The 11168-nt window shown below is 37.0% G+C and overlaps 1 protein-coding gene across 1 annotated transcript; it reads right to left on the reverse strand.

Moving 5' to 3' along the window:
- Nucleotides 1–3712: 3712 nt before the first annotated feature.
- Nucleotides 3713–10830, reverse strand: ZNF770 (zinc finger protein 770). Its single transcript, XM_065755706.1, has 3 exons — nt 10809–10830; nt 10327–10429; nt 3713–6544 (listed from the first exon to the last, which is right to left on the reverse strand). Exon 3 carries the CDS (start codon nt 6410–6412, stop codon nt 4241–4243), a length of 2172 nt encoding a protein of 723 aa, XP_065611778.1. The 5' UTR covers nt 6413–6544; nt 10327–10429; nt 10809–10830; the 3' UTR covers nt 3713–4240.
- Nucleotides 10831–11168: the final 338 nt, after the last annotated feature.

Raw genomic sequence — 11168 nt, forward strand, 5'->3', positions numbered from 1 at the left:
GACCTCTTTCACATACATTCTTGTCAAGACACACATCTCCTCTACAAACTTTTTCAGTTTGAAAGCTTTAATCGCCTTCTGCATACCACATTCTTTGTTACTCATGCACCTCATGTACAGCCCCGAAATGTATTTTCTTCATAGCCCACCATAGCTAGACAATCAGAGAACTGTGGAGCTTTTTGGGACGGGTACCCAAGGCACTGTTCTGCATGCCATGGCAGCACATATGTGACGAACAACTCTGTGAAGTCACATATGGGTTTTCACAGATTCATACAAATTAAGATCATGTATACTGGAAGAACTCCAGTGAAGAGGAAAAATTTCAGCTGCATATACAAATTACATCAGGTACATAGAAGAATCAAGTCATTCATCAGCAGATCCAGTAAGAAGATGGGAACTGAAATCCTGGAGCGTGCAAATGTAGAACAGCATTTAAAAACATGTGACAGCTTGTGCCAGAAAATGCTCATGTTAGAACAGCAGTTTCTGAACAAGGAAATAACCAATTCTACTTGTGTGTGATTTTGTTGATATAGAGAGATTAACACATTAATGGACTTTGAAGATCTACTTTTTAAACAGATGCTAGAAATATGCTGCGTAAAAGCTGCTTGACAGACTTATATGAAGAAATATGATCAGTAAGCTCAACCTGGAGAACATAAGGTATATGAGAGCAGAGAAAAGCCACTTCTGTAATTTTCGTTTTCCTTATAACTGTCTCTCAGCCATCAGACCATAAAAGCAAGGCTATTAAGTTCAGATTTGCATTTAAAAAAATCCACAAAACTTTGTACTAGAAATATGAACCGTGAACTCTTTAGTTATTTAGGACACCTAGACGTTTGGAACATTATTACCAGGGGCCATTAGAAAGATCAAATTTATAGTGCGTTTGATTTAAGACTCATCCAACTATACTTGTCTAATTGTTACTCAAATGAGGTACTGTTGCTAGAAAGCAGCCAGAAAAACTAAGCATTAAATCCAGCATCACTATTTAAAAGCCTAAAAGTCTCGTTAACTTAAGTTTCTTTTGTATCTGTTTTCCATTTGCCTCATTAACTTTTCATGTTGGCTACAGAAATACTAGTGAGAGATCACAGGAAGTGAAAATGTAATTGCTTAGTGAGAGGTAGCTAAAAAATGAAAAAATGTTTCTTACAGTTTCTTTTTCTAGATTTTTTTTCCCAGTACATATATATATTCAAGTTGTGACTTTCTACAAGCACTGCAAGGAGAGCACGGCAACCATGTAAAATCATAAATGTTTTAAAATTCACCATAGCTGTTTTCTTAGAAAGAAAATGGACTGTGATCAGATTGTACTGCAGTTCCAGTGAATTTAGTATTGCATACTTTGACTCAGAAAAAACCCATCCCTTTAAACTTGTTCTGTTTATTTGTCCTTTTTTTTTCATAAGTCACATAGAACTTTCTCACAGCTGAATCCATGTAGTTTTAGAAGTTCTCCTGAAATAAGTTCACTATTATCATAGGGGGATCTAACCATTTTCCTGTTTACATATGCTTTAGTTTTGTGGATTCTCTTTAAAGAAACACAACAAGAAACCACTACATCTCTATGAGGTTATTACTACTATCTATCAGCTCATTCCAACAAAATTACTGGCAATGTTTATGCCACCAAATGTACTTCAGAGACTGATAGCTTGAACTTGCCTAGAAGCATGATGGAAAATGACTAATATAAAATAAATAACAACCTGAAGTATTATTCCTAACACTTGGAAAAATCACTCTAGCTCAAATTCTCAAATGTAGCTGCAGAATTTTCGTGTCAACTTCAAGAGTGAAGATTTCAATCTTAGATTTTTTTTTCCCCTAACCTGTAGAAACCTTTTACTTACATCTAGCTGCTTAATGCTGTAATTCCCCTAAAACTGTGAATTTATACTAGCACAAAACTTTTGATAAATATAATAGAGCCAGATAAGCAAAATGGCCATCATTGCCCTTCCAAAATCCCGTGGAGCCCAAACATAACCTTAGATTCCCAATTAACCAGACATTAATATTCTTTTTCTTCTACTTGCCCCTCAAATTTATCTTTCTGTATTTATCTTTCCTCCGTTTCACTAAAATTGATAATTCTCAAAACACTCCAAGTTTATTTTTCTCCAAACATAATGCTAAGAATATATATTTTTTCAAATGACTGAGCCTTCTTTAAAAAAAAAAACAAAAAAACAAAACTTACTCTCTTTAAAAATATTAAACTTTATTTAACTCAGAAAGAAAACCTATTTATTCTAACATGCAAAGTGTTAAATTATTCTAATATCTAGTCTAACTTCTCTGCATACTGAATATTATATAGTTTCAATACACTGGTTTGCACATGAAATATACAATAAAAGTGCAATATAAATAAAATAGTTTATTACAATTATTTTAAGAGCCCTACAATAAACCTTCAAAACATTTTACGAAGTATTCTCATTCAATATAAAACAATTCACATGGGAACAAAAAAATCTCAGTATATAACTACAGTCATTCTTAAGATACTGAATTAGTCTGTCATATAAAAATCATAGTTATATTACATTCTCTCTGAAAGTGGGAAATAACACACACAAAAATATGCTAAGAACTCTTTTCATCCTTCACTTCATTTATATCAACTACTACAAAGCCTATTCCACAGCAAGACCTAGAGAAATCACTTCAAGTCAAAAAAAAAAAAAAAAAAGGTTTACTTAAATATTTAAATAATAAAAAGAATGCCACATAACTTAAAGTTGTTAATTTTTAGATATAGGATAAAAAACCTCAGGATTAAAATATTCAGAAGTTGCATAACGAAGAAAAAGGTACTAAAAGTTTAGGTTTGACGTTAAGAAGAGATTCGTTACACAGAAGGTGGTGAGGCACTGGAGCAGGTTGCCCAGAGAAGCTGCAGATGCCCCACCCCTGGAGGTGTTCAAGGTCAGGCTGGATGGGGACCTAGACAGCCTGATGTGGTGAATGGCATCCCTGCCCATGGCTTAGGTTGGAACTAGATGATCTTTAAGGTCCCTTCCAACCTAAGCCATTCTGTGATTCTATGATTCTTCTTCAGAAAAAACGAAAGAAGAGAAAAAAAAAGGAACTTCATTCTTTTCTTAACGATTAAAGCTCCACTGTACCTACACTTTTTTCCAAACCCACATGAACACAGGTAAAGCTCTCTACTTACCACAAGTATAACCACAGATTCCATTCACAAAACCAGAATTACTTAATTTGATCTAAAAGTCATTTTTAGTCTCTTATATTTAATGTAACAAGAACGTGATTTCCCGACAAAACTCCTTGCCTGGTTTATCACACCTTAGAAAACATTTCTTTTACTGGTGCAATATGCACAACAGAAGGAACAGATAATTGCATGTGTATTACCCATGATAATTTTTTGCCTTCTTTGCTTGCAGAAAATAATTCAATATTGCATGAAAAAGATACGAAAAGAGATACTGCAAGAAGTGGAAATAATGAAGTGGTAAAAGGGATTGATTATGAACCCTGTTACTTTAACACTACCTCTTTGTTTTACCGTTAATAAGGAAAGTATGTAATTTCTCACCCATAGATCTCCAAGAACATTACAAATGTGGAGTTAGGCTTTTTTTTCCCTCTATTAACTGTTCTATAATGCTAGTCAACAGTTTTTTTTCTCATTAAGTACTACTTTCCACTTCTTCAGCTTTGTTCTTTTTTCCTATATCTTGTTCATCTAAAATTAACTTCTAATCTCTTTGAAAAAAGCACGAACTAAATACAGCAAATGTACACAACATTTGAATACTTGCTTGCACTGTACAGGGAGCCAGAAGAAAGCAGCAGGACCATTTTTCCTGTATTCCAGAAGTTGCCTTTTTATCTTTACTTTCTGATAATTATCATTGAACAGCTTAGTGTCATAAAAATACCATGAAGGAAAGAGTATGGAGCACTGCAGATTGTCATGACACCATCAATACAGTAAGAATGCATATTTAAAAATACATGTGAAGAAAAGTGAAGTAGCTTTTTTATTGCTTTGTTTTGTTTTTACCACCTTCTCACAGTTCCAGATATTATAATCAAGTGGTCAGTTCTGATAAAAGCAAATTAACTCTTTATCAGGTTGTCTTCACAACACAGAAAGATAATCCTGTTCACTTAGTTGTTCACTTTAATATAATCTTTTCAATGATCATACAGTCAAAAATGTTAATGTGCAAGTTCAGAGGACAGCATCCAGGTTCAGTGAAAACAATATATTCTCTGGTTGTTGCTGACTGGAACTCAGTTTTAACCTCTCTTTAAAGTGAGTAAGGTGATGTCTTTTCAAATGTGGAGACTGTCGGAAATTTTTACCACAAACTGAACATTCAAATGGCTTCTGTCCAGCATGCATCAAGTAATGTCTTTCAAGCTTAGAAGGTGATTTAAATGTCTTAAAGCAGAGACTGCACTGATACAGTTGCCTTTTTTCAATACTTTCTGAAAAATCATGCCAGTAACTGTAACAGCTTTGCTCTGTTTCCAACAATTTGCTACACATATAAGGCTCCATGTTACTACTGCCAGCATCAAGAAGAAAGTCCTCTGACTCAATTTCAACTTTGATTTCAGCTGCTTGATTTGATTGAGTTAGCTTAAATTCTTGAAAGCCAGGTGCCTGTGAAGGTGCTTGAGAATAATCTGAATAACCCACAGGCCGAGAAGACTCAAATTCTACGTGATCTTCCTGATGATTGAAAAATCTGCTCAGATTTTCAAATTCTACCTGGCAAACAGGGCTTTTACAGGAGTTCTTTTCAGTATGGGTGAGCTGATGTCTTTTTAAGTGAGCTGACTGTCTAAATGTCTTCCCACAAACATTACAGCCAAAGGGCTTCTGTCCTGTGTGTATAAGGTAATGTCTTTGAAGTTTGGATGAAGACGGAAATACTTTTTCACATCTGTCACATTTACACACTTTGTGTCGGTTATGTATATTTTTAGGAGGAGCTGAAAAAGCACAGTGAAGTACTTCTGCATTATCAAAGAAGCCATCATCTGATGAACCGTAAAAAGCATCATCCCTATTATGCACTGCATCATTGATGCTTAACATGCTTTCACCAGCAAGCACACCTTTTAAATTAATTCCTACTTTGAGAGCCTCCAGGTGCTCTTGCCAGTGTAATGGCACAGCAAAACTTCTTTTCATCCAACTGACTGCCTTGCACAGGTCAAGCTTGCTACAGCAGTCCTTGAAAGTTTTAGTGGAAACATTCTCATCAGAATGCTGATCTCTAACTGCAGTCAGGTCAGGGCTCCTGAAGTGACCTGATTTCGTTTTTTCTCTGCCAGTCACAGAAGAACCTGATCCCTTTCCTCCAGTGCGCTTCAGCTTCATCATGATCTTGCTTTTCACGCTGACTGTACGGCTGCATGCTGTTTTGCAATCTGAGCTTTTATCATCTCTTAGATAACGACATTTATGCAAATTTAGGACTTCCTCTGTTTCAAAACACTGCTCACATACTGGACACTGAAATGGTACAACATAAATTGAATAAACATCATGTGGCTCATTCTCCTGCAACTCCAACGTGTCAGCATTCTCAAAACTATCCATCTTTCCTTCTGACAGTTTCTGTAGCCTGAGATATTTACTTTTTCCTTTGTATATGATATTGGAGACAGCCTTATTTCTGGCATGGAGTTGTTTGTGCTTTATGAGTTTGCTCTGTATTTTAAAACCCTTCTGACAAAAACAGCACTGAAAGGGCCTTTCTTCAGTGTGCGTGAGCTGATGGATTTTCAAATGCGTTGACTGTCTGAAAGATTTGCCACATGAAGAACACTTAAAAGGTTTCTGCCCAGTGTGAATAAGGAAATGTCGTTCTAGCTTAGATCTCGATGGAAATGTCTTGTTACATGATTCACAAACATGAGTTTTCTTTCTCCTTCTGGTACCACGTAGATGATCTGCCTTCTGACACTGATGTAGTATCCACCTCTGTTCAGTTGTAAAAGACTTCCAGCACACAGAACATTGAAATATCCCACAGGTGACCCTGTCCTGCTCAGAACTCACAGATTTTTCTTCTTGCTTGATACAATTCTGATAATTTTCATTATGAAGCTGCTGATGTTTCAATAAAGTAATTATATTTTTGAAGTTTCTATGACAAAAAGTACACTTAAAAGGCAGATTATGGGTTAACTGATGCCTCTCCAGATGGACTAACTGCCTAAATGTTTTACAGCACACGTGACATTCAAATGGCTTTTGACCAGTATGTATCAGATAATGTCTTGCTAGTTTTGAGGGAGTTTCAAACAGCTTATAGCAGATATCACAAGTATATGGCTTTTTCTTGGGTATCGTGTTAGCTGTTACACAATGCTGAATTCTTAACATTGTTAGAAAGCAGTTATACCTTGCCTACTGTTAATTTCTTCAGGTGAGTATTTCAAGTGAAATCATCAATTGTGCACTAAAGTGACAGGCTGTAGAAGCAGTATGTTTTCTTAACTGAGATACCACAGGTTCCTAAAATAAGAGAAAAAAAAAAAACAACAGAACAGTATTTTATCCTATATTAATACAAGATTCCTTGCCCCCCCTCCTCTTACCCCCCCCCCCTCCCCCCCCAAAGACCAAAAACATCCAGATAATATTCCTGATTTAATTTGGTTTAAAATACCTTCCTGATAACTCAGTATTCACTTGTTATTTGATATAATATTGAAATCTGGACTACTTTTCAGAATAAGCAAGTTTAAGTAACCAGTGCTGTAAAACATATTTTAATCCTGCCTGTTACTTTTAAGTTATCTGTAGTTCAGCTACATTATAAGGTTTTGTTTATTCACAAAGAAAGGATATACTAAAAAAAACAACAACAACAACAAAAACAACTTATTACAATACTTTTCTTCCCTACAACACTTAGGAATTGTAAAGAATTAAGAATTTTTAGTAAAGAATTCTAAATCCCACACATGGAATTTGTGAAGATGATAAAAAAAGGTAAGAGCTAGGGATTCTTGGACTTAAAAAATCAAAATTAAATGAATGCAATGTTTGTAGGAAGTGAATTAATTATTACATTAAAACAAAGCACAAACTTACATTTGTGTGTCTTGTCAACTGTATGCAGAAAAAACAGCAATCATTTTTACTTTATCTCAGAATGGCACATACAGCAGCCAGCCAGTGAGCATAGCAGACTGTAACCATTAACTATCATCAGAATGAGGATGAAACACAGGCTGTCTGCTGCAACAAAACCAAGCTACAACATCTGAGTTTCAGTATTTAACCATGCATATGCATGGTTGTAAACATAAACATCTTAAATTGTCGCAGTGAATGTTTTAGAATAAACCAAAGTCACGAACCAGTCTTTTACTCTTCTGAAATTTTCAAGTCAGAACACACTTAAGTGATATGCTGTGTCTCAACTGGACCACAATGACTTGAAAATAAGAATCTTCTCACGCACTCATTAACTGCATCTTTAATAAAATATTCATAGGAACATCCCAAGCAACCTTTTAGCCCAAACCTTCCACTCATATCAGAGACAACTTCCAAAGAGCTTTTAAGCACTTCTATTAAAGGAAGTTAACTTCACCAGTGTTCCCTATCCAATGTTTGTCCTTCTCACCAAGCTTTCCTTGTGCTCAGCTGAACCTTGCTTTACTACAAAGTTACTTCTTTTGCCCTTCACCCCATGAACATGGAAAACAATTATTAGTTGTTCCCCTCAAGGTACACAATACATTTTCACCAACTACAATTTGTGGTATTTTGACACTGTAACTCACAATTTCTTTATTCTTTCTACATGCCACCAGAGTTAATTTATTCAGTGTTTCTAAAAGCCCTGCTACCTCCCAATGTGATAGACAATGTCTGTCGTTTTTAAGAATTCAAAAATACCTGAGAAGATCATTTAAAGTAATTCCAAAAAATAAAAGCCTACTGCAATGTAAAGCAAGCTATGATGAGATTTAAAACAAGTGCACCAGAGAACAAAAATAACTGATAAACCAAGGTTTTTCTTATTTTCAACAAAATGAAACTCAGTCATCTTGTAGGATCTTTCCATCTCTCATAGGCGTGATACTTAATGAAATAATGTTTGGATGTGTACTTTAGATGCTGGTGTTACTGCACCAACTAGTTATCTAATGTCAGTTGTTCGAGTTAAGACTTAACACTATGGAGCAGATGAAAAAGTGAACTTTTCCTTTACTATTTGCTTCCTGTATAATTTTAACAGCTATTCAGTTTCAGCCTTTTGAACATGCAAAACATAATGCTCCTAGGAGACTCCCTTTTCCCCCTTGCTGTCATGTCACATGAAGGCAAGGAGCTTAGAGTGAATGTGTGACACAGAATGTTTTCTAGTTTGTGCTTCAGTGAATGCAGAGACAGGTAGGCTGAGAAAAGTAGTATGCTTCTCAGCTGTGCTGGAACTTCCTGTATAGCTATGGTTCAAGGCAGCCTCCATTAGAATTGAAGGAAAACCTCCAGAGAAAGAGCTGTTAAGACTGACAAATTTTAGCTAACATGCTGTCATAAAGATCTAATTTACACATCAGGGAAGTACTCAAACAGTACAGTGACATGCAAAGAAAAAAGTCCAAAGCGAGAGACAGCTGTGGCATATTACACAAGGGATTTTCTATTTAGCTTATAAATGTATTAAAGATTCTATCTGATGAATGAGGAAAGTGTTCTGTAGTAAAAGGTGTCAAAAGCAGAGTAGAGCTGGTCATCTGCCACTGAAAGACTTTAAGCTCAAATAAGGCAATGCAGAAGGAGAAAAATGTTAAGAAATGAAGCTCTGTGTGGTCAAAATACATTGTCAAATTGTATTCACTAAGGATAGATTTCTCCATATCTATTTCATCATGAACTTCGCCTTCCACATTTAAAAAATAAACATGCTGCTAAGATCAAAGAACAAAAGACAAGTTTGGAATATTCTCTTCTGCAAGCCCTGGAAATGGCTTGTGTAGAATCAGAAAAAGTACTTCCCTGTGTGATACAGATTTAGTTTACAGATCTAGTCTGTAGACTAGGCCTAGTTTAATATTAAATTGACTCCACTTTTCTCGTCTGTGAGGTCATGCAGAAAAATAAGATAAAGATGTAGGCCACTGAAGGCCCACAGAGGGCATTCTTAAGTCTAAATATTATTTAAATACATATTATTTTTACTTATTTTTTTCAGATGATAGCAAACAGATAATCAGAGGTCTAAAGGGAAAAAAAAAGCAACAAAAAACTGGAATCGCATTAAGAAGACAAGATCTTCTACTAAAGAGGAATATTCAACTAGAAGATGAACAGCTAACTAGTTAACAGTTAAAAACAAGAGACCTGGAGGCAGTTAGAACAGATGTTGAATATGCCAATACTATACTGTTTTACCAGGATATATAAACAGAAACAGAGCTTGAAAGGCACATAAATCGCCCATGCTACCGCTTAGAATTCAACTGGAATACTTTATCCTGTTTTGAACACTGCCTTTCAAATTGAATGACGTATATGAACTTAATGGAATGAGTCCAGATGAGAGGATCAATAAAGATCAGAGCTTAAATACATAATATATCGGAAAATATTAAAAATAATTGGGAATGTTAACAATAAAGGAGAGGAGACCTTATTAAAAACAAAAGCAAGCCAAACAAGCTCAAAAAAAAAAAAAAGTCTGCTGCAAGGAAAAGGAGAATTGTTCCTCAAGCCATCTAGAAATGGATTCAAATTATAGAAGAGGATTCAACTCCACTATCCTTACAGTGAAACAATCCTTTTTGATAAGTATAAAAATTATTGGAGGCACAGCAGTCTCCCCACACACCCGTAAAGTCTTCAAAGCGAGGTTGCACAAAGGTATCTCAGATTCCCTCATTGTCCTTTGATGCATGGGAATAAATGCAAAATGCTCTTGCCTGTTTTCCTATTAATTCAAAACTTAAAGTTGAAAAGTCAGTGTTTCCAAATTTGACACTGAAGGATTATTCTGCCTTGACTGTATATTCTCAGGCCTCAAGAAACACTATGATGTCTATAGTACTCCAGACAGCCACATAAATAAATAAATAAATAAATAAAGGCAATAAACACATTAAGGAACATAAAGTGCTTCTTCTATCATTAATTAACTACGAAACAGACAATTGAAAATCTAGCTGCTTATCTATGAAACACAGCATCCAACAGGAACATAACTGCCTACCAAAACAAACAGTTTCCTCACCTGTCCTTCACCAAGGATAAGGTTAGCATGCCGCACTGAGGGAAAAGCTTACCAGAAACATGATCTCTAACACAGAAATCAGCATCAGCCATTATGGCTCCTCAAGCCTAGCGCATCTCATTTGCCTGCTTTCCATGCATTTTTCAACGCATTATCTGAAACAAAACCAAAAACATATAGATGAAGAGCAGCAGCACTAGTTTAACTAAGTTTTGCTGGAGGGACTTGCGACCTGACGCTAACCCACCCCAAACGCCGAGACAATTTCGACCCTTCCTTCCTTCAAGGAAGACCCTCTTAAATACGGCTAAAGTCAGTAACACAGAGGCTCCTACAGACAGCGAATCGGCAGACAACCCCGCGCAGCTTGTCCGTATCAGCACGCGGGGTCCGCGCAGGGCGGCGGCGGCCCGGCTCAGCGCTGTCCGCACCGGCTATGCCCCGGGGCTGTGCCGCGACGCACCGCGCTACCGGTACGAGGGCAGAGAGGGGAAGAACCTTAAAGATGCACTCATCACACGTACACCAGCCCACCCGTGGCTGCCGTCGCCTAAACGCTTCCCCCCGGATGGCGCCCGGTCGCCGGGAAGCCCGGAAACCTGGGCCGGAGCTTTCGGTTCCCATGCGCGATGCGGTCTCGGCGCCCACTGCGCGGGGGCAGCAGTGTGGAGCGGCCGGCCAGGCCGAAGCGACCGCCAAGGGTAGCCCTCATCCCGCGTCTGAAAGCCACGCTGATGAGACACCCCTGAGGGGCTGGAACTAGATCTCCTTCGGACTCAAAACATTCTATGGTTGTGTGCAATTACACTGTCATGCAACCAGTGGATAAACATGCCAAAGCTTGTAGCCTTATAGGTTGGGAAGCCGTGGAGAGAGGGGCCATGGAAATGGAGA

The sequence above is a fragment of the Cyrtonyx montezumae genome, unplaced genomic scaffold (genome assembly GCF_038088225.1).
Source record: "Cyrtonyx montezumae isolate F1298 unplaced genomic scaffold, pur_monq_1.0 scaffold_10, whole genome shotgun sequence".
Lineage (NCBI taxonomy): Eukaryota > Metazoa > Chordata > Aves > Galliformes > Odontophoridae > Cyrtonyx > Cyrtonyx montezumae.

Coding starts and splice junctions, on each gene's coding strand:
- ZNF770 (XM_065755706.1), bottom strand. CDS start 6,412: ATGTTAAGAATTCAGCATTGTGTAACAGCTAACACGATACCCAAGAAA.